Source organism: Schistocerca piceifrons, chromosome X (assembly GCF_021461385.2).
Source record: "Schistocerca piceifrons isolate TAMUIC-IGC-003096 chromosome X, iqSchPice1.1, whole genome shotgun sequence".
In the NCBI taxonomy this organism is placed as follows: Eukaryota; Metazoa; Arthropoda; class Insecta; order Orthoptera; family Acrididae; genus Schistocerca; species Schistocerca piceifrons.
In genome coordinates, this window is record NC_060149.1 from 876533024 (window position 1) to 876556241 (window position 23218).

General features: G+C 39.1%; 1 protein-coding gene across 2 annotated transcripts in view; it reads right to left on the reverse strand.

Annotated features, from left to right (window-relative positions):
• LOC124723240 (protein Aster-B-like) overlaps nt 1-23218 on the reverse strand; it is a 230334-nt gene that overhangs the window by 116054 nt on the left and 91062 nt on the right. For both annotated transcript variants that reach the window (XM_047248438.1, XM_047248437.1), the window contains exons 6-8: nt 4292-4395; nt 2078-2254; nt 1373-1528 (exon numbers count right to left, since the gene is read on the reverse strand). In XM_047248438.1, the coding sequence (XP_047104394.1) occupies nt 1373-1528; nt 2078-2254; nt 4292-4395 (437 nt within the window). The remainder of the gene's footprint in view (nt 1-1372; nt 1529-2077; nt 2255-4291; nt 4396-23218) is intronic.

The window sequence follows — 23218 nt, forward strand, 5'->3', positions numbered from 1 at the left end:
GAGAGGGGGAGAGAGAGCGAGAGAGGGGGAGAGAGAGCGAGAGAGGTGGAGAGAGAGCGAGAGAGGGGGAGAGAGAGCGAGAGAGGTGGAGAGAGAGCGAGAGAGGGGGAGAGAGAGCGAGAGAGGTGGAGAGAGAGCGAGAGAGGTGGAGAGAGAGCGAGAGAGGGGGGAGAGAGCGAGAGAGGGGGGGAGAGAGCGAGAGAGGGGGGGAGAGAGCGAGAGAGGGGGGGAGAGAGCGAGAGAGGGGGGGAGAGAGCGAGAGAGGGGGGGAGAGAGCGAGAGAGGGGGGGAGAGAGCGAGAGAGGGGGGGAGAGAGCGAGAGAGGGGGGGAGAGAGCGAGAGAGGGGGGGAGAGAGCGAGAGAGGGGGGGAGAGAGCGAGAGAGGGGGGGAGAGAGCGAGAGAGGGGGAGAGGGGGAGAGAGGGGGAGAGAGCGAGAGAGGGGGAGAGAGCGAGAGAGGGGGAGAGAGCGAGAGAGGGGGAGAGAGCGAGAGAGGGGGAGAGAGAGCGAGAGAGGGGGGGAGAGAGCGAGAGAGGGGGGGAGAGAGCGAGAGAGGGGGAGAGAGCGAGAGAGGGGGAGAGAGCGAGAGAGGGGGAGAGAGCGAGAGAGGGGGAGAGAGCGAGAGAGGGGGAGAGAGCGAGAGAGGGGGAGAGAGGGGGAGAGAGCGAGAGAGGGGGAGAGAGCGAGAGAGGGGGAGAGAGCGAGAGAGGGGGAGAGAGCGAGAGAGGGGGAGAGAGCGAGAGAGGGGGAGAGAGCGAGAGAGGGGGAGAGAGAGCGAGAGAGGGGGGGAGAGAGCGAGAGAGGGGGGGGGAGAGCGAGAGAGGGGGGGAGAGAGCGAGAGAGGGGGAGAGAGAGCGAGAGAGGGGGAGAGAGCGAGAGAGGGGGAGAGAGAGCGAGAGAGGGGGAGAGAGAGCGAGAGAGGGGGAGAGAGAGCGAGAGAGGGGGAGAGAGAGCGAGAGAGGGGGAGAGAGAGCGAGAGAGGGGGAGAGAGAGCGAGAGAGGGGGAGAGAGAGCGAGAGAGGGGGAGAGAGAGCGAGAGAGGGGGAGAGAGAGAGAGAGATTTCATTTTTTTCTGATTCTGTCATCACATTTCTACTAACGCTACTACTACAACAACGTCCAACACCATCACCACCATCATAAGCTCAGCTGCTAAAATTAGCTGCACACAACATCATAATACTATTGCCATTACCCAACCACCTCCATCAGCACCGCTTCACTGCTGCAACTGTCAAAGCTTTTGATACACACTTGTTTACATTAGCTAACAAAATGATTGCTCATGGTACCTAGATTTCTCACTTATAGTTATAAGAAAAAAACAAATTTCTATTTTTATCATAACTACAATAACTTTTTGTGATACTTACTTCAGCAAATGAGTCAACTGAGAGTCTCACAGCAGCAGATGATTGCTTTTCCTCCTCTGACACAGGAGCTATATAATCTTCATCATCACTTGTCAGTCCTAGCTCATCACCATAGCAAGTATGCACCCACTGCCATATCTCTTGCATTGAGAGTTGCTGTACATAAATAAGTCAGTAATGTTTCATAATAAGAACTTTTGCACTAATGTGTTAGTTGCTGAAACCAAAATTAAATACAACTGAATTCTTAACCCAGTGTTACATACATGCAACACTAAGTTTTCAGCAATTTATTTTTTTCATAAAATGTTGGAGTAATTGTGAAATATAATAAAACATAAACATAGAACTGCTGAATGCCTTTTACCACATGCTTGATGAGTTGTGTACGATAGAAGTTTGTTTTCACTGGATTTTGTGAAGTTAAGCTTAGTGCTGCGTGTACACTACACTGGGATGAAATGCGTTAATGCAAATAAGAATATCAATCAGCAACTTCTTAACAGATGTTGTATTTTCACATAGTCATTGTCTCACAATTTTTCAATGAAACAGTGATATGAAATATCTGTTACTATTCAGTGACAGAAAAACATGTATCACAACCACTGACTTGGCAACAGTACCCTGAATATATAAATGTCAAACTAATAAAATGTAAACATTAATAAAAATTTGTAAAAGATGTTTGTAATTTCAGCATACCTGATCTAACAGTGCATTTTGCCACACCCTAAAAAGCATAAGATATGTCTTGTCTCGTGCTCCAAATGAAGTTAGGAAATGTTTCTCTGTTTTTGTACAGACAAGTATTGCATTAGGGATAACCAAAGCAGTTTTTTCTTTGGTTATAGCTGTGATATCTTTCCATCTCAAGGACAGCTGTAACACAAATGGATTATCATAAATTAAATAAAGCATGAGCCTACATTGCTAATATTATTACAAAACTTAATAAAAATATTTTCTCATATGAAAAATTATTTTAAACAGCAACTGTAGTTACATTCACCAAATCTGTTGACATCAGAAAGGAAATCAGCTGCATATTTGAAAGAGGTGACTGTGGAGGTCATGGTAAAACTTTGCAATTTGTTTCAAAAACAGACTTCAAACACGTTTCTGGCCATGCACTACAATGAACAAAAAGACTGCAAACTACACACTGAATATAGATATTGCATACTTAGCTAATGATGGAAGCCAATACACAATGACAAAATCATGTTGACAATTACAGAATCCACTTTTGATTTTACATACAACTGTTCACACAACACTGTATAAAAACAAACTGTAGTGTCACTCTTATGACTAAGAACAAAGGAGACAAAAGAGATCTGACTGTTATGTTACTGAGTAATGGCGTAAGTGTATGGTGGTGGGAGGTGGAATGCAGGTGGACTTCAGACAGGCAAAGTAAGAATATGTTAGCACTGTCTCTTGGAATCTGGCCAAAATGGAAAAGTTCAAATGAGAGAGGAACAAATCAATACGTTTAATATAATGGACAGAAGATCTAATGGGGCTGCAGTGTACAAAACAGAAATGAAACATGGTTTATAAAGTACCTCATGCACATAGCAGAAATAGTTACAATACAAGAGATTGCAAACAGAAGAAAACAAAATGTGTTGTTAAGTAGAGGGTATTAACCACCACAAAAAAAGTTGGGAATAGAATTACAGTTAACAGATAACTACTTTAGTGTTCGGTAACTACTTTTGGTGTTCAAGCAAAAGCAGTTTCCTTTTTTGAAGAAAAAACTGCCATAAACATGGTATCTCAATTGCAGCTATTATTTCATTAGTTCATCAAAACATCAAGGTAATTTGTCTTACATGGTTCCACCTAATTTAAAGAAACCAGGAATCAATATAAACAACATAAGACCACCATATAACTATTACTATAATGCTGCCTTGTCATGATCACTTAAGTTTATCTTCTCAAATAGTATTTTCTTAATTATCTACGGAAGAATACTTCTATAACAAATCTTATGGTCACAGCCTACATGTAGTTTAAAAATACACTTACATTTTTCTTTTCTGTTGCCCTCTAACTTTTTCTTGTTTCTTTCCATCATTTACTTCTTTCTTATTGAATTTCATCTCCCAAGCCACAGCTTTTTTTATTGTCTTGTATCTCTTACAGCTGTGTAATATAATTTTAATTCTCATAATGGGATCATTATATTTTGTGTGTGTGTGTGTGTGTGTGTGTGTGTGTGTGTGTGTGTGTGTGTGTGTGTGTGCGCGTGCGCGCTTCTTTTCAACGTCTCTCCAAAATAATTGCCAACAGAAAATATTAATTAACATTCCACAAAGACTATGTCAGATTTCATAATTTCATATCAGACTCTAAGTGGTGCAGTATCTTGTCAATGAGGAACATGTATACTGATCACTGTAATGTAAAAGGTTATTCACAGAAAATTCAATAACCGCCCACAATACATTATTGATGTCTTAGACAAGTGGTTTCTTCATTTAAGTAACTGATCCCCATGTGTCACTAATTAATATAAATTACGTAAGTTCTATTCAGTATCCGTGCACATCATTTTCTCCATTTCTCTCTTTAATGCATTTCACCTACTGTAGCATTCCATATTATTTTTGACCAAGGAACACTGGAGAAGTAGAGAATATAAGTAAGTATATATCATGTTGAAAAAATATATAGATTTTCCTACCATTAATATCATCATGCTTACAGAACTGAGATTTCCTGTCATCTAAGTCTTGCAAACTTTGATATTCAAAAGACCCAAAAACTGATCTGATATACCTGTTTCAAGAAGTAAGTGGAAAAGTATTATACTGCTGATTATATAAACATTACTGCATATTTACATCTACGCAAAAGCTTCTACTGTAAACACACAGTTCATTAAATCACTTACTGCAAACATACCTGTGTTTCCCATCTGAAGATGTTTGCGTAAAAGCACAAGTAATTCGGAGAAACATATAACCTTCCATGGACAATTATATCCTTTTGCAAAGCACAGGAGTAATCTAAAAATTAAAAAAAGAAATAAATCAACAGCAGGTCATACTTTAAAAACTGTATAACTTGTAACAATGGCTTCATCTGTACTAATATTATAATAATAATAACAATAATAATAATTTAAGGTTTTCACACACTGAAACTACTTGTAAACTGATATCAGAAAACACACACACACACACACACACACACACACACACACACACACACACGAGGTATATTGCATATTACTGTGACTCAGTGAGGCAGCGAATATCTGTGTGTATTCTCCTATCAATATCACATGATAAGGCATGGGAGATAAATATTATGTGATACGACAATCTCAAACATTCCATTCTCAAACATTTCATCTCACTGGCAGGAAAAAAAAATATTGACATATCTAGTGGGAACCAACCCATCTCTGAAATTATTTTACAAATGGAAAAGTTATCAAAATTAATGATCCAGTAATTCCAAAAACATTTTACAACTCTTCACTCACAAGCTGAACTCTTCTGCAGGCATACAGCACACACTTGTTCCCACTACTTTATACATTTGTTGCTCCAGTTCTCCTTCCACATAACAGAATATTAATAAAACATTCCCAATAGATTAGTAGCAACAAATTACAGATGCCCATCAAGTTCTCAGGAGTGATCATCACAGCAAATCACACTTTATCTGAATATATCTCATGTGGGTCCCAGGACATGTACAATAGATGTTTCTGTTGCTGATTACTGCTACAATAGGCATTCGATTTAGGAACCCATCAGTGAAAAACCATTTTTGCCCCTCCCCACTCAGATACTATGTAATATGCACCTCAGAAGGTTATGAAAACAAATTTGACCAAGTTTCCGTTGATGTAACAAGAACACTTCATCTACCAATGCTACTGTGGAAAACTAATCATAAGATAATATCACTGCCCAATGTCTAAAATCCGTGTACTTTTACTTAAGTAATGAGCCTTAGTTTAACTAAAAGAGAAAACTGGGGTGATTAAAACTCTAAAAATAAACTGTAATTTGCACTGACACAGAGGATGATTTGAGTAGCCGAAATGAAAACAAAGCAGAGATGACTTTAATTAATTTTGATCCACATTTGATGTGAAATTAAAACTGAAATTTAATTCAGTCTTTTGCACTGTCAAACAATACTCACTATGACCTGAAAAGGGCAAAGAGGAAAGTGACAGACATGGACATTGACTGTCCATAGCAATCAAATATCTTCCTCTGAGAAATGAGATAAATCACACATGTGACACTAATTTACAAAGTGAAGTATAATACAAAGAAATCATAAACACAAGCATCAGAAACAAAATAGCATACTCCAATAACAAAGGAAGAAAGTAAAAAGCAAAAGAAAAAACAATGCATGTGGGCTGGGCATACTGAGAATGACAAAACTATGGCTGAGAATCAAATTTAAACTACGTGGGTAACACAAATATATATACAAAATAGTGAATAGTGAGGCAAGTAATTGACTATAATGAAACTGAGTGACTAAGAACACATTTTATAAAATTCTATTAAGTTTAAATGGTACTAGACACGATTGTAATTCTGTCAGAGACAGCAAAGGACTTGGAAGAGCAGTTGAACGGAATGGACAGTGTCTTGAAAGGAGGATATACGATGAACATCAACAAAAGCAAAACGAAGATAATGGAATGTAGTCGAATTAAATCAGGTGATGCTGAGGGAATTAGATTAGGAAATGAGACACTTAAAGTAGTAAAGGAGTTTTGCTATGTGGGGAGCAAAGTAACTGATGATGGTCGAAGTGGAGAGGATATAAAATGTAGACTGGCAATGGCAAGGAAAGCGTTTCTGAAGAAGAAAAATTTGTAAACATCGAGTATAGATTTAAATGTCCGGAAGTCGTTTCTGAAATTATTTGCATGGAGTGTAGCCATGTATGGAAGTGAAACGTGGACGATAAATAGTTTAGACAAGAAGAGAATAGAAGCTTTTGAAATGTGGTGCTACAGAAGAATGCTGAAGATTAGATGGGTACATCACATAACTAATGAGGAGGTATTGAATAGAATTGGGGAGAAGAGGAGCTTGTGGCACAACTTGACTAGAAGAAGGGATTGGTTGGTAGGACATGTTCTGAGACATCGAGGGATCATCAGTTTAGTATTGGAGGGCAGCATAGAGGGTAAAAATCGTAGAGGGAGACCGAGAAATGTTTACACTAAGCAGATTCAGAAGGATGTAGGCTGCAGTAGGTACTGAGAGATGAAGAAGCTTGCACAGGATAGAGTAGCATGGAGAGCTGCATCAAACCAGTCTCAGGACTGAAGACCACAACAACAACAGACACGATAATGAGAATAAACATAGTCGCCAAGCTGTAAAATGGGTGGGGGAGGGAGCAGAAGGAGGAGGCACAATACAGAAATAAATGTTGAGGGAAAATAGTAATGTCAATTAGATGTTATTGAATGTAGGGTTACCTAGAAAGTGACAAAAATGTTAAAACAACTGAAATTAAAAATGTTAAAAAAAATCTCTCTTATATGTATGCTCTAAGCATTTAGTGCATATAAAACAAATAACTGTTTAGTCATCAAAAACCACAAAAATTTTAAAGCTTCAAACACACTTGTTTGTACATGATTAAGAGCAAGCCAATGAACTGTCCTGTTCACCTTTTGTTACACCATCAGAGCCACAGCAGGAACAACAAGTATTACACATTGGTACACATCAGTGTCAAAGGAGAAAGGCACATATTATACAGCAAATTTCTGTGCTGGTTAACAGAATCCATAATTATGTAAGCAGAAATGCCTGTCAGTTGGGTGACCACCAACTAATTTTATTTCATCCCATTTGTTCCAGTCCTGTCTTCCAGCAACATGATAGTTCTTCTCTAAGTAACAAGAAAACTTGCAACTAAATGGCACCATATACTAATTCTGGAAGTTTGTGGTTGTGTTGTTTACACTTAGAGCACTCAACAACAAGGTTAAAAATGTCTCATACCAATAGTAAGTTGCAGTCAATATATAACATAATTCTATATGCGGAACTCTTCTCTCCTATTATTCGCTCACGCACCCCCACTGCCCAATAAAACAAAGAGTCAGGCTCTAAACTACTAAATAACATGCAACAGTAAAATGTGAGTAGTTTACACTGTTTCCCAGATAAAAGTGACTCATTGATCACTGATACCAAGGACTGCAAATTGCAAGCCACTCCGATAACAGTTGAAATCTCTTTTTCACCAATAACTTGGTGAACACCTATGACACCTTTCGAAATTTTAAACTCCCCACTCCATTGATCATTCAACAGGTGCCTAAAATATAGGGTATTTTGTGACTAAAGACATCTACGTCAATTAATATTGTTCTTTATTTATAAAGGGAGGAGTGACCCATCATTTTAGGGAAAATGATGGGTTACACAAGTAACGGGCAAGGCGAACACTAGATTGCAGTTTATTCATCCAGTCTTAGAGTATTGTTCGTCTGTATGGGACCCTTACCAGTTGGGTCTGATTCAAGAGATTGAGAAGGTCCAAAGAAGAGAGGCAAGCTTCATGACTGATACATTCAGCCATCATTAGAGCGTTACAAATCTCACAGAAAGTTTGAAGTGGGACACACTTGCAGATAGACGACGCACTAAACGGAAGGGGCTGTTCACTAAATTCCAAAATCCGATCTTCACTGAGGATGTAGAGCATATATTATTACTGCCAACTTTCAAATCGCGCATTGATCATCATTCAAAGATAAGGGAAATTAGAGCTTGTACTGAGGCGTTCAGACAGTCGTTTTTCCCTCAAGCGATCCGCGATTGGGACAGAGGGGGGGAAATATGACTTTGGTGCAAATTGTGCCCTCCGCCACACACCGCTTGGTGGCTAGCAGAGTATATATGTAGACATACTAGTCATTTCCTTTCCTGTTCCACTCCCAAACAGAGTGAGGGAAAAACGATGGTCTACATGCCTCCGTATGAGTCTCAATTTCTCGTATCGTATTTTCATGGTGCTTATATGCGATGTATGTTGGCGGCAGTAGAATGCTGTGGCAGTCAGTTTCAAACGCCGGTTCTCTAAATTTTCTCAACAATGTTTCTTGAAAAGAACACTGCCTTCCCTGCAGGGATTCTCATTTGAGTACCTGAAGCATCTCTGTAACACTTAAGTGTTTTTTGAACCTCCCAACAATAAATCTAGCAGCCCGCCTCTGAACTGCTTTGACGTCTTGCATCAATCCAACCTGGTAAGGATCCGTAACACTCAAGCAGTACTCAAGAATAGGTCGCACCAGTGTCCCACACGCAATCTCCTTTACAGGTGAATCATTCTTTCCTAAAATCCTGCCAATAAACCAAAGTCAACCATTCGCCTTCTCTACCGCGGTTCTTACATGCTCGTTCCACCTCATACCCCTTTGCAACGTTACACCCAGGTATTTAAAATGACTTTACTCTGTCACGCAGGACACTAGTAATACTACAGTGGAATCTCACTTTTATGTTCCTGGAATTAATGTTTTAACGCTGTTTATGACATTTTTTATCACGTCCATCAAATTTCCTATGTTTGTAAAGATAAATCACACCCGATTTTCTGACAACAAATTTATAAGTTTCCAGCGATTTAAACTTTGTGAAAAACTGAGTGAAATTATGCTGGCATGTTGTTAGGTGTCAAGTAGTGTTTAAACATTGTGTTTGAAGTTTCTTGACACCAGGGAGTTCTACTCAGTGATTTTAAACCAGTAAACATCATGCTGTTTACATGGGGTTCCCATTACTGGATTTTGTAAACCGATTTCCCAAAAATGCTTCTGGGTGGTCATGTAAGCACTTCAAAATTGGTTCTGGAATTCAGCTTCTGACTGACAGTTTTCCAGTTCCCCAATTGATTTTCGTTCCCATGTAAAGGCAACTGGTTTTTAAATTTGTATGGGCTGTCGGTTTCGTCTTGTTTTTAAAAATTGTAGGCTAATATGGACAGAGTGGCTTTTTGTATGGTGAAGGATAAGAAGAAATATAAGAATATTAGACTGAAGCTGTTTACACCTTGCCTAACTGAAGAGAAATAGTGATTGTGTTGACTAAATAATAAACTGTAACAGCTGTTTTCTAAATGCCATATTTATCTGGGCAAGCAAATCCGCTTCAGACCTTAATGTATAAACACGACAGCAAAAAATGGTTTCTGAAATTCAGTTTTTGTCTTTCAGAAGGTGTGTGGCATGTAAACATAGTGCGTGTAAAGTTGGACCAATTCATGCCGTACCTCCTACCGCTGCCAAGCTCTACTTGGCACAGTGGCTGATGGGAGTAACTATGTTCACTCGAATAAAGATATCATGACCAATCACAACCATTTCCAAACTGTCTTTACCGTGCATTTGTATTTTCATGATTGTTGTGATCGTCGAGACACCTTTGTCGAACAACATTTAGCGTGTTTCGTCAGTTGGCCACTAGTAGTACTTGTTGACACCTTCACTTACTCTGCACTGCTCAAATATTTTTGGTTTAAAGACAGTGCCAATTATGTATTATTTCATGCAAAACGTGTTTTGAGAATTTATTCTCGTTGTCAAGTCCACTATTTATGTATGTATTTTATGTGATGTTACACAAACAAACAATGTTGTCATCTGTATGGTTTTCTACATAACTGAGGAGGCACAATACCTGATAACCTCAAAAAGACCACTACAGCGCAAGATATGCAGAACAACACATATGCAAACATGGTGCAAAAATACTTATGTAAATATTTTCACTTGACAATCAGAAAAAAATTCTTGAAATGTGTCATGCTAAGCATGAAAAAATACGTAATTGGTTCTGTGTTTCATTATTCAAACAATGAATGACAGCTGCAGGCTCTCCAAAAACATCAATTATGACATATGAAACTGAGTCAATCATTTCTGCTTCCCAGACAGTTACTGGTTAAAGTTGCATCAGCGGCATTTATTAATTAATAATCCTTTATTAGATAATAAACAAGTCCCTGACAACTATTTTGATGTCTATTATGTACATGTATCATACATAAAGTGCGAAAATGTAAGGAGATATCCTATATGTAACTTTTACAGCTTCAAACGTTATTTCCCACATTTTACATTTTCATGCATTTTACACCATTTTTTGAAGTCCTTTGAAAAGTGTGAAAGCGGGGTTTCACTGTATATCTGAACATTAAAGGCTTATTCTTCTCATCCACATTATTTTACATTTTTCCACATTTAGAGCTAGCTGCCATTCATCACACCAACTAGAAATTTTCTCTAAGTCATGTTGTATCTTCCTAGTCACTCAACTTCGACACCTTACCATACACCACAGCATCATCAGCAAACAACTGCAGATTGCTGCGCACTCTGTCCGCCACATCATTTATGTATATGGAGAATAATAGCGGCCCTATCACATTACCCCGGGGCACTCCTGACAATACCCTTGTTTCTCATGAATACTTGCCGTCGAGGACAACATACTGGGTTCTCTTACTTAAGAAGTCTTTGAGCCACTACCATATCTGTGAACGTATTCCATATGCTCATAGCTTTGTTATGAGCCTGCAATGGTGCACTGTGTCAAATGCTTCCTGGAAATAGAGAAATAAGGAATCTTCCTGTTGCCCTTCATCCATAGTCCATAGTATGTGAGAAAAGGGCAAGCTGAGTTTCGCAAGAGTGATGATTGATAAAACCATGCTAATTCGTGGACATAAGCTTCTCAGTCTCAAGGATGTTTCATATATTTCAACTGTGAATATGATTGAAAATTCTGCAGCAAACCGAAGTTAGGGATATTGGTTTGTAATTTTACAGGTCCGTTCTTTCACCCTTCTTATATACTGGAGTCACCTGTGCTTTTTTCCAGTCACTCGGGACTTTGAGCTGGGCAAGAGATTCCTGATAAATGCTGGCTACATAAGGTCCAATGCCGCAGAGTACTCTTTGTAAAACCAAATTGAGATTTCATTCGGACCTGGTGATTTATTTGCTTGCAATCTTTCAGGTGTTTCTCTATGCCAGGGAACTTATTACTATGTTGTCCACATGGGACTCTATCCGATGGTCAAATGATAGTATGTTTGCATGATTCTCCTGTGTGAATGATTTCTTGGACCCAAAATTTAAAACTTTGGCTTCCATTTCGCTATCTTCACCTGTCACACCAGACTGGCCAACAGCACACTGAATGGAAGCCTTAGACCTGCTAAAAGATTTTACATAAGACTCCTGATGTTTATGAAAAATGATTGTGACATTTAATGAAGGTTTTTTATTTGTAGTTAAGTTTTGGAAAGCATATTGTCGGAGAAATGGTTTATTATCGTGTGCAGGTAACGCAAGGTATATGGGTGCAGCATACCTGAAATACAGGATGGCACATTTAGCTCGTCTACATGCTGTGGGTGGATTGTTTTTAGATGTTGCAGTTTGGAGGTGTATTGTGATGATGGAAGAACAGTGCTCACAATGATGACAGTGGTGTCATAGAAGAATAAAATAAGTTTTCAAACTGTCATTCTGTTTTACATTTTCAGTTGTTTTGCTTGTCAAAAGTAATCTTTTTGTGGACAATATTTGTATCCAAATAGTTGTGATACAACTGTAATATACATATCTGAGAGAATTAATGTATACAGGAACTTAAATAGATGTGTGCTGAAAGAAGAAATATTGCTGGTCAATACATAAAATTGAGAAAAATTCCAGCTTTCTTTCAGCCCCCAGCACTGAAGTCACTGCAAAGGAATAGTAGTACACTAGCATGAAAAGGTGCACACAGATAACAGCGACAGACACATATAATTGTTTCTATTTGTCTTTTGTATCATAATTAATAGCAGTTTCCAAGTCACAGTCCAACATGAACAAAATACAGAATTTTAAAGATGTCTCATCAACAAATAAAACACATTGTGCACCATTGGCTCCTCTTGTCGGAGCAGTAACCCATGTGTCAGGGGACTATGTTCTTTGCCACAGCATTTTCATAGGCATTCACACTGCCTTGTTTACTGGAGAAAGCAGCAATACAAGTGGGTAGCTGTTACTTATTATTTGATACTCCAGCCACTCCCTCCCTATCAATGCACAGTTCTCCACCTAAAAGGTGAGATAACTGCACCTCACCACAACAGTAATGTGCATACCTCATTGTCTTCTGCCAATTCACTTCCCTGAATTCCAACATGTCCTGGTATCACCTTATTTGCTAGGAGTTTTATGCAAAGTAAAGTGTCCTTGACTGCTTTCTCTGGTACACACAGCAGATGACTTTTCGTCTACTCAAGGAGTCAGAGCAGATCAAGAATATCACAAATAAAGATATCTCATCCACACCAGTGCCCTCAAGAATACCTATAGCTCTGTATCATACACCGTGAATTCATTCAGTAGGCATCTCTTGAAGACACAATCAAAGCAAATAACAGAGCAGCCTACATTTCCCAACTGCTTCAACCAACAGTGTTGATCAGCATATATTTGCAATGATGACTAACACAAAAATTCAAAAAAAAAAAAAAAAAAATGGAAAATATAAACTGAAGTAAAAACTCCCTTGTATTCCATTAAATCTAAAATAATACTGGGTCTATATGGCAATCAGAATGGGTTTCCCCTTCAGCCCTGGGTATAGCTAGCGCAGGATATGGTGGCCAATGCACACTGACCAGTTTTCATCCAAAGCGCTGGGCGAGTTTGTTCGGAAGGGGAGGCCAATAAATGTTTTCCGACTTTTGGCCAGTCAGGGACGACAGAATCGAGGTGTGCGCCCTGCAATCTTTCTCCAATGAATTTACAGAGATTATTCAGTAAAAAAAAAAAAAAGTTTTTGATTTGCTGATAGCTTTATATGTCAGGTTCATGATGATGTGCCCATCATTTCGTTAATGGTCATAGTTATTGTGACAGTTATGGGAAAGTAAGACACTGCACGAAACTCGAAAAAGTGTGCAATGAAAAATAGGGGTCGCTATGATTTTTCGTTTGGTGCATATTACATAATATGTTCTTGCGTATGAAATTTAGCTAACATATTGAATTTTTCTTTAGACTTGGGTAGAGGTATTTATCTGTAACCAATCTCAATAAAACTGATATGATGTAGCACACTCATTTGCGATTGTGCCACACCAGTGATAAGCCAGAGTGAAATATCCACAACATTCCTCATATTTTATAAACAGTTTCAGATATCGAAATGAGATTTTGTCAGATGGTAGCACAAAAAAAGAAGAGTATTTTACCATATCAGTATTATACAAAACTTCATTACCTATTGTGTTATTCCAATAACTACAGACTTTTTTGGTGAAAGAATGTTATTTTTAAAGGCCATCAATGGCTGGTGAAACAAGAAATGCTATGGATTCTGGAACAACATATGTGAAGACATTACAGGTTTTTTTGTATAGAGGATTTGTTTTTCATAAGCTACTAACTTTACTTTTCCTCAGTTCCTCGTTTAATAAACTTAATAAACCACTGTTTCAGAATTCTCTCGCAACTGTGTTTGCACAACATATTAGTGAGGTGAGACAGTATAAACTCCGCTGTGTTTTGGCAAAAGAAGCAAATTTTGACATGGCAACGAGAGAAATGTGTAGGTTGTATTCAAAATTTGCCACTCATGGCACTTCTCTGAAAATAACAAATGATTAACAAGCTGTGTTTTCAGTGGATTTCTTTCTAGATACTTCAAAAGCAGATGTGACAGCAAATCTTTTTGAATGGTCACCATGCAAGTGGTGGAGGGCACCCACTTAATATTTACAAAAAATGTGAGCATAGGCTTCAGTTTAGTACGGCACTTCCTCTCCAGCGCCCGACATTTCGCCTACAGCGCTCTGAGCAACCCCCTAGCACTGCTGCTCTTCCCACACTTCACCATCCAACTACGCATCTAGTAGCCACAGCATTTTGCACACACTATAACGATGGATTTTGGCCAACAGTAAGTTCCATTACACCTGGTTTTGCACAGTACCTCAATGGTTTTTCTGCTCATGGACAATTAGAGAATGCAACTTAGATGAGCAGTTACTCAACAGGTGAAAACTGATGATTCCGGATCAGCCAAGAACATGTGCCCTTGGTGAACCATAAGGAGTTGTCACCATACAGTTATTGGCAAATCACCAGCCTCAACACAGAGGCTAAGATAAGGAATGGTCTTGTAAGCACCTGTGGCAAGCCAACCTGATGGTGGACAATGTCTAAAATTTTTAAATTAGAACGATTTTCTTCTTTTCTTCCTATATACTAGGTACCCTTAATAAGGATTGGACGGCATAAAAGCCTTGCTGGAGCATGTGTGCTGCATCTACTCCCCCAAAATCTGAAACTGAGCCACTTTAAAATTTTAACTGCTTTCAAGGATAATACTTTGATGTTCCTCAAGTGTGGTAGCCAAGAGGCACTGTCATCAAATATGAGGTCCAGAAAAGTCCAAAAATTCATCAAAACTCTAATATTCACAACCGTGTGTCTTTTTGTCAATGCAGACGGGCATACAGGTGTCATGAATGGTGGAAATCCACATGTTCCACTGTCCCTGCCAAGGACTTTAAATTAGTGCAGATGGTCCAACCATTTAAAATCTTTTACATCATTTGCTACTAACGTGTTCTTGTTTGTGTTTGTGAGGTGCAAACTACACAAACTCATGTACAAATAAGGAGCATTAGATTGGCTCCCATACTAAGAGCTTTATGAAGCGAATGGTGATGGCAAAGAGGGTGATACTTTACAGGAACATCATTCTATTTTTTCAAACTGATTTGACTGAGTATTCGCAACTCATTGCTCATTATCTGAAATAGTGCCAAGGCCCACAAGACTGTATAATGATTACCTGAAGCTATGAGCTACCTGCATAGGGATGAAAGCTGTATGTAGCCACTTCCAAGAAGGGCAGGTTATCAATGGTGGAATTATATCTTTCGAATCCATACTGGAACTGACTATTCAGCTGCCTAGTTTTTGCAACTCTACAAGGCTGTTATAAATATTATGATGCTGCATGGATACAATGTGCTTGGTGAACCTCCTTTTAAGAATGAATAAAAGTTCATAACATTTCTGAAACTCTAGTGCTCAGTGTAACTACCTACTTTTTCTACTACTTCTTTGTCCTCTTCAACCTCTTCTTCCTCCATTTCATTCTCCATCTCTACAATGCGTGTCCTATATCCAATTTTCCAGTTTGGTTGAAAGGTAACACTTACCATGACAGGCACTCAGGCTGCATCCTTCTGATGTGGTCATACCATTTCTCTCTTCTTTTCTTTTCTTTTCTTTTCTTTTGAGTGTCTAATCTCTTCTGCCATCATTTTTATGTCTAACTGTGGTGTTATATCTTCACTCTGAACTCTGTCTCATAGTGTTGGTCCAAGAAATGACATCAAAAACCAAATCTCAGCAACTTTAATTCTTCATTTATCTCTTTTCTCAGGATAGGAACAACAGGCTTAGCTACCAGGTTGTGTGGTCTTACTGTTATCTCTTTCCTCATAGTTCTACCACGATACCTCCTTATACAACCATTTATAGTATTATGTTTCTGTATATTTTGAACCACACTTAAATTAGTTTTGTATACTGATATATCTATCCCTAGATATTTAAACAAATTTACCTGTTGTATTATTTTATTCTTTGTCACTATTTTTGTTCTTCGTATGTGTTCTCCTTCCATTGCCATTTGCAGATATAACGATTGGATAAGTTTGTAAAACATTATTCAATTTAAACATATTTTCCTGTAAAGCATTTTAACTGTCTGCTAGGAGAACTTTATCATCTGGAAATAAAATAGTGTTAATAAATTTGTTCCTTCTCATGTCCATCTTCTTGGCATTTTTAGAATATCATTCTTCTATAACTTTATTGAGATATAGTTTAAAAGATTGGTGACAAACGACAACCTCATTTTAGTCTCTCATTTACAGTCAATAATTCTTCATTTATACCAATTTTAGTGTTATTGTATAGTGATTTAATGGCATTCAACAAATTTAGGAGTACATTGTACTCAGTGAGCATTTCCCACCAAGTCATCCTATCTACCTTACTGTAGGCTTTCTCACAGTAGGGAAACTAAAATTTTCTTTAAACTTTTAAATACCAGTGGTTTCTGCCTGAAACGAACATTTTATTATTATTATTATTATATTATTATTATTATTATTATTATTATTATTATTATTATTATTATTATTATTATTGTACCAATGGCTTTTGCATGGAACAGCGGATGCTACTGCAAGACACACACATAAGTGCATTGTGGCAGCAACTCACGGATTTCAAAGTAACAGTCGGTGTGAAGATTGTGCTACATCACTGTAGGAGATTGTGATGTGTTTATATATGTATGACCAGAGAGAGGACAGCACTGAAACTGACAGCTAAGGATATTTAAAGTTATTGTAACACAAATTTGAGTCTGTTCTACTGCTGTTATGAGTAGTTTAGAAATGAAACAACTGGAACAGTATTTACTTTTGATGTAAATTTATTGAATTTCAGGTCCTTGCTTGTTATTTAGGACTAATCTGTTTTAGGCATTAAGAGTTCGTGGAAGTTTCTAGATGTGAAACAGTGTCTAGGAAAAATGCAAAATTGTTTCAAATATTTCTCATGAAATGATGGGTGGTTGAAAACTGTATGTCCAAGTAGTTCCAAAGTGAAACCAGAACTTCAAAACAACTGACTGTTTACTCTTTGCCAATTTTTTCTGTAATCATTTCTTACTATGATGATAAAGGTCAATTTTGAGAAAATTGTTAATATCATATTCCACAGTGAAACCACCTCCTTAAAATAATTGGTTGTTTACTTTTTGACAGTTTTTTTGGCAATTTCTTCTTATATTCAGTGCTTTTATGGTGATAAAAATCTACTTTGTGAAAACTTTTATTTTCTTATATATTCTTGAAGCTAAAATGCTTAAACCTTTACCTTACAATTCTAAAATCTATTTATTTTTTGTCTCTAATAGTTGCTGCGTAATCAGCATATCTACACCTACATAAATACTCTGCTAGCCACCAGACAGTGTATGGCAGAGGGTATCTTGTACCACTACTAGACATTCTGTATCCTGCTCCAGTCCCAAATGGAGTGAATGGAAAAACGACTGTATATACCCCTCCATACAACCCTATTTTCTCGTCTTCATGGTCTGTACACAAAATGTACAGTGGTATCAGTAGACTCATTCTGCACTCAGCCACAAATGCCGTATCTTTAAATTTTCTCAATAGTGTTTCATGAAAAGGAGGTTGTCTCCCCACCAGAGATTCTCATTTGAGTTAATGAAGCATCTCCATAATACTAGCATGTTGATCAGACATACTGGTAACAAACTAGCAGCATGCCTTTCAATTGCTTCAATGTCTTCCTTGAATCTGACATGGAGGGGATACCAATACTTGAGCAGTACTTGAGAATGGGTCACATACCAGGCAAGACAACTGTTCACCACAAGCTCCAAGGTATTCCCACACAAGGGTGACACTATAACAACCTCTCAGACAAGTAGATATTACTTGGCTTCAGGAGGGGAATCAGTATTGCTTCCCACCAAGAGCCAAGGAAGTCTTCCATTTCCTACATGCATATGAACAGGGCAAGGAAGTATCAACTTCTTGTAACGCATCTTATCATGACCAGGTAATGTGTCACACACCACAGCTAATGCTGAATCCAGGGCAGTTGTAATATTTTGCATAGTTACAACTAAAGTCCTACCTACCCTCTCAGCAACTTTCCCATGATGATGGAAGATGATCCTGGATGACAGTAGTGGTCACTTCTGAAAAATGTTGTACCCTAGTCTAAACTATGACTCCTGACGTGAACTGGAGATTTCCATTGTGCATTTCACCTCTCCACCAAATTCTAGAATGTATGGCAAAATTTAGACTTCTCAGGAATTCATACCACACCCTCTTTTTCTCCTAAACAGTTGGATGACATTTGGTCCCTCACCATCTGAAAGACTGATTATCGATGCTATGCAGTCTACTAGGTGCCAATCACTCTTCATAGGTGGCTTGAAAACTTCAAGATGGACACTTCAGCAATATGGCGGAGAATATTTGTGATGTGATCTATCTATTTCTGGATGCTATTATAACATTCAAATACAACCAGTTCGCCACACTGCATGCAGTTAGGCCTGCTAGTTATTGATTTAATTTCAGCTGCTCCCTCTCAGATATTACTCAAACTTCTACTTGTGTACATATCATGAAGTACACAACAGCTTCCCACTGAGCAGCAAATGTGAACTGAACAGTACACCAAGAAATCAATGGCAATCAATGACCCTGCAGCAATGCTGGAGTACGTGTTCTGCCTAGTGTTCAGAATATAATAGAAGATTAGATTTTTGTCTATATAACATTCCCCAAGTATCTACCTCAGCAGCAGATGATAATTGAGCTCCACCACTAATGCTGCTGCTGCTGGTGCTGGAGGGGTGGGGGGGAGGGGGGGTGGGGGGGGGCTGCTGGTCTTCAGTTGTCCTGTGCAAGTCTCGCCATCTCCGCTCTATACAGCTACAGCAACCTACATCCATTTGATTTGAACCTGTTTACTGTATTTGAGCCTTTATCTTGTTCTGTAATTTTTACACTCTTACTTCCTTTCATTAGCAAGCTGATTATTCCTCAATATCTCAGAATGTGTCCCATCAACAGATCCCTTCTTTAAGTAAGTTGTGCCATAAATTTCTTTTCTCTCCAGTTCAGATCAGTAGCTCCTCATCAGTTATTTGATCAGACAATATAATCTTCAGCATTCTTCTGGAGCAACATACTTCAAACATCTCTATTCTCTTCTGGCATGAACAGTTTATAATCCATGTCTGACTTCAGTATAAGGCTACACTCAAGACAAATAACTTGAAAGCAGACTCCTAACACTTCCATTTATATTCCGTGTTAAAATATTTATCTTTCTCACAAACAGTTTTCTTGCTATTGCCAGTCTGCATTGTATACCCTGTCTACTTCTGACATCACCAGTTATTTCACTGCCCCAATAGCTAAATTCATCCACTACTTTTAGTATCTCATTCTCTAATCCAATTTCCTCAACGTTGCCCAATTTAATTTGATTACAATCAATGACCATAGTTTTAATTTTTTCACAGGTTATCTTATAGGCTATTTTCAAGACATTATCCATTCCATCCCAAATGATCCTCCAAGACCTTTGCCATCTCAGAGAATTACAATGTCACTGGCAAATCTCGAAAGGGTTAATTTTTTCTCTTCGGACTTTAATTGCCTTTTCAGATTTCTCCCTGGCTTCCTTTACTGCTTGCTTAATGTACAGTATGATTAACACTGGGGATAGGCACAACACTGTCTCACTCCCTTTCCCAATTACTGTCCCCCTTTCATGTCACTTCACTCTTTCAACTGCAGTCTGGTTTCTCTAGTAGTTGTATGTAACATTTCACTCACTGTATTTTAACCCCATTACTGTCAAGCTTTCTTAAAATTTACAAACGCTATAAATGTAGGTCTGCCTTTCTTCAGCAATAATTTTTATAACTTTCTTTCAAGCACTCCTCTTTCTAATATGTATTGCCAGATGAGGAAATGAGCACTGAAGTGAAAATTTTGGCCACTTCCCATTCAGCAGTGTCTGCACGGGAGAGCTTAAAGAGAGATCTACAGCAAAGAATGCCTCCATGGCATTATGAATGTATGTTATCTGCAGTGAGTTAGTAGGGAAAATTTTCATAGGAAGTATGATGCTATTAACAGATAGTGTCTGTTCATTGACGACAAATGCTGGAATTTGCACCCCAATGCCACTTCTGACATCCACTGAATGGTGCCAGGTGGTCTTTTCAGATGAATTAAGTTTTATGCTCCATGATTTTTTAAGAAGCATTAGAGGATCGATACTGCTTTTTCTGTTCCCACGTTTCTCTGGAACTCAAACCAATCATCCCCAAGGTCAGCTTCTACCAAAATTTCAATTTTTGTAATAATCACCTTCTTCTTAAAGATATTTCACATCTTGTATATCTTGTGCACATGGTGGAATAGTTTTGTCATGGTATATTATCCCAAGGATCTCAATAATTCTGAGGGAATGTAGTCTACTCCAGGTGCCATGTTCTCTCTTGGGTCTTTCAGTGCTATGTCAAATTCTTCTCACAGTGTTGTATCCTCTGCCTTATCTTCATCCATTTCCTCTTCCCCTTCCATAATACTGTCTTCAAGTTTCTCTTTGCTTTATGTAGCCCTTTTCCATGTTCCTTTGACCTTTCTGCCTTCCCTTCTTTGCTTAATACTTATTTCCCATCTGAGCTCACAATATTCGTACTGGTGCTTCTTGTGGTCCTCCATGTTACCGTGTCAACCACACCAGCACATCACTGGTGAACATAACAAGAAACAAGGCACTGGCTCATCTTGTTGCAATTCAACTTCCACACACCACGTGGCAACACCACTTCCACACACCACGAGGCAGCATGATAAAACAGTGACACTGCAGCACATCAAGGTTGGCATATGCAGCCAATGGACAGTGCCACTTCATGACTCAGACTACCAACCTATCTATTACAATCCCAGAGTAGAGGACTGTCTTCTTCATTCTGTTATGATTCACTCATGTGCTCACTGGACTCAACTCTTGGGATGCTTGTTACTTGGTTGGACTCAGCCTAGTTATGTACAAGCACTCTGTATGGAACTTAAATTGATTGGATTATTTTAAATGTATTGTTTATGTGTTACCACACAAGTTGCGACGAACTGGTTTTGTTATTCATGTATGTTTTCTGACAAGGATGCAATGTCTACAGGAGCAGCCTTGGACGTCGTTCTTCAGAGTTTATTGTAGCAGCAACTGGAAAGCCAGAGGTGGTTGGAAATGCAGCAGCAGGAACACACAGTCATGTGAACAGTGTGTTGACAGGCCTGTTAATGGGATCTCAAAATTTGCTGGCGTACCCGCCACCTTTTCCTACATACATTCCTGGGAACTGTATGAGAAATACTTACGGCAACACTTTCCGGTCTTAAATGTAACAGAAGCCAACTCTCTTACAGCTCTATTTCTACCATGGATCTTTATCCAAATGTACCATTTGTTAGGGATGTTAGAACCCCCCTTCAGGATTCTGCATCTTAAGTCATTCGAGGAAATGTGTCATCTGCTGACTTCCTGTTATCACAAGAATACCTATATGATTTCTGCCAGAGTTGAGTTTCATTAGTGTAGAAAGCAACCTCATCAAACTTATCTGACTTGAGCTGTGGAGCTGCAAAGTTTAAGCCAAAAGTGACATTTCGTTACTGCTCAATCTAAGGAATATAACATGGACACAACAGTTCGGGACACTATTACTCAGTTAACCCTCAATAAAGGCATCTGCCAACGGGCACTGCAGTTTGAAGACCCTCCTTAAAAAAAGTACTTAAGAGGGCATAAGCATTTGAAGTTTTCCAGGCCGCAGGCCATCAGTTAGATTCCCAGGCTGACATGGCTGCTGTCAACTTAGATGACAGTAGACACACACATCCCAGCACCCCTTCAGAGGTGGAAGTCGTGACGGTACAGCACAACAGCTGCTGTGCTCCATACAAACATGGCCAAAGCAAACAAACTTCTGCAGGCACCTGCCTTTTTGCCCAGCTTATTTTATTCAACACAACTGGTTAGCCTGCCCTCAGTGTTGGGCTTATTGCTTTCACTCTCAAAAGAAAGGACGTGTAGCTATGGTGTACAACTTCAGGTCAGCTCCAGCTGCGACATTGAACCCTCAGGCTATGGACATTAACATTGTTAGACACGTGTACGACAGTCTTGCAACTTTTTCTGACAAACTGCTCATCAATGTGTGTATCAACAGCACACATATTCAATTGTCGGCGTCAGTTCTGAGCTCTAACATTTACTTGCACCTCAGTTCCCCTCCACTGTCTTACTTCATGCCGTCTATTAAGTTATGCTTCGTGATCAAGTAAAAGAAGAACTAGATAGCTTACAGCAATAGGTGTCAGGGAACCCATCCCTTCGTGTATCAACTACCTCGACAAAATTGCCGACACTGGTGCCACCACTGAGGACCATCTCCACAACTTTTAGCGTCTCAAGTGCAATATGGCTAAATCATATTTCTTCCAACCATCTATTGAATACCTAGGGGCACATTATTTCCCATCAGAGGGTACAGCAGATCAATGGTCATATTGCAAGTAATGATGTGCTACCTTGTCCTACTAATGTGAATGAGCTCCAGGCATTTTTAGGCGAAATTGTGTATTATCAGAAGTTCCTGCCACAGGCAAACACAGTATCATGTCCTCTCAATTGCTCAAGAAAGGCATATCATTAGTTTGGGTGCCTGCATGTGGACAAGTGTTCTGTAAATTGAAAGACGATCTGTGTTCTCACTCTATGCTTCTACATCTACATTTATACTCCGCAAGCCACCCAACGGTGTGTGGCGGAGGGCACTTTATGTGCCACTGTCATTACCTCCCTTTTCTGTTCCAGTCGCGTATGGTTCGCAGGAAGAACGACTGTCTGAAAGCCTCCGTGCGCGCTCGAATCTCTCTAATTTTACCTTCGTGATCATCTCAGGAGGCATAAGTAGGGGGAAGCAATATATTCGATACCTCATCCAGAAATGCACCCTCTCGAAACCTGGCAAGCAAGCTACACCGCGATGCAGAGCGCCTCTCTTGCAGAGTCTGCCACTTGAGTTTGTTAAACATCTCCGTAACGCTATCACGGTTACCAAATAACCCTGTGACGAAACGCGCCGC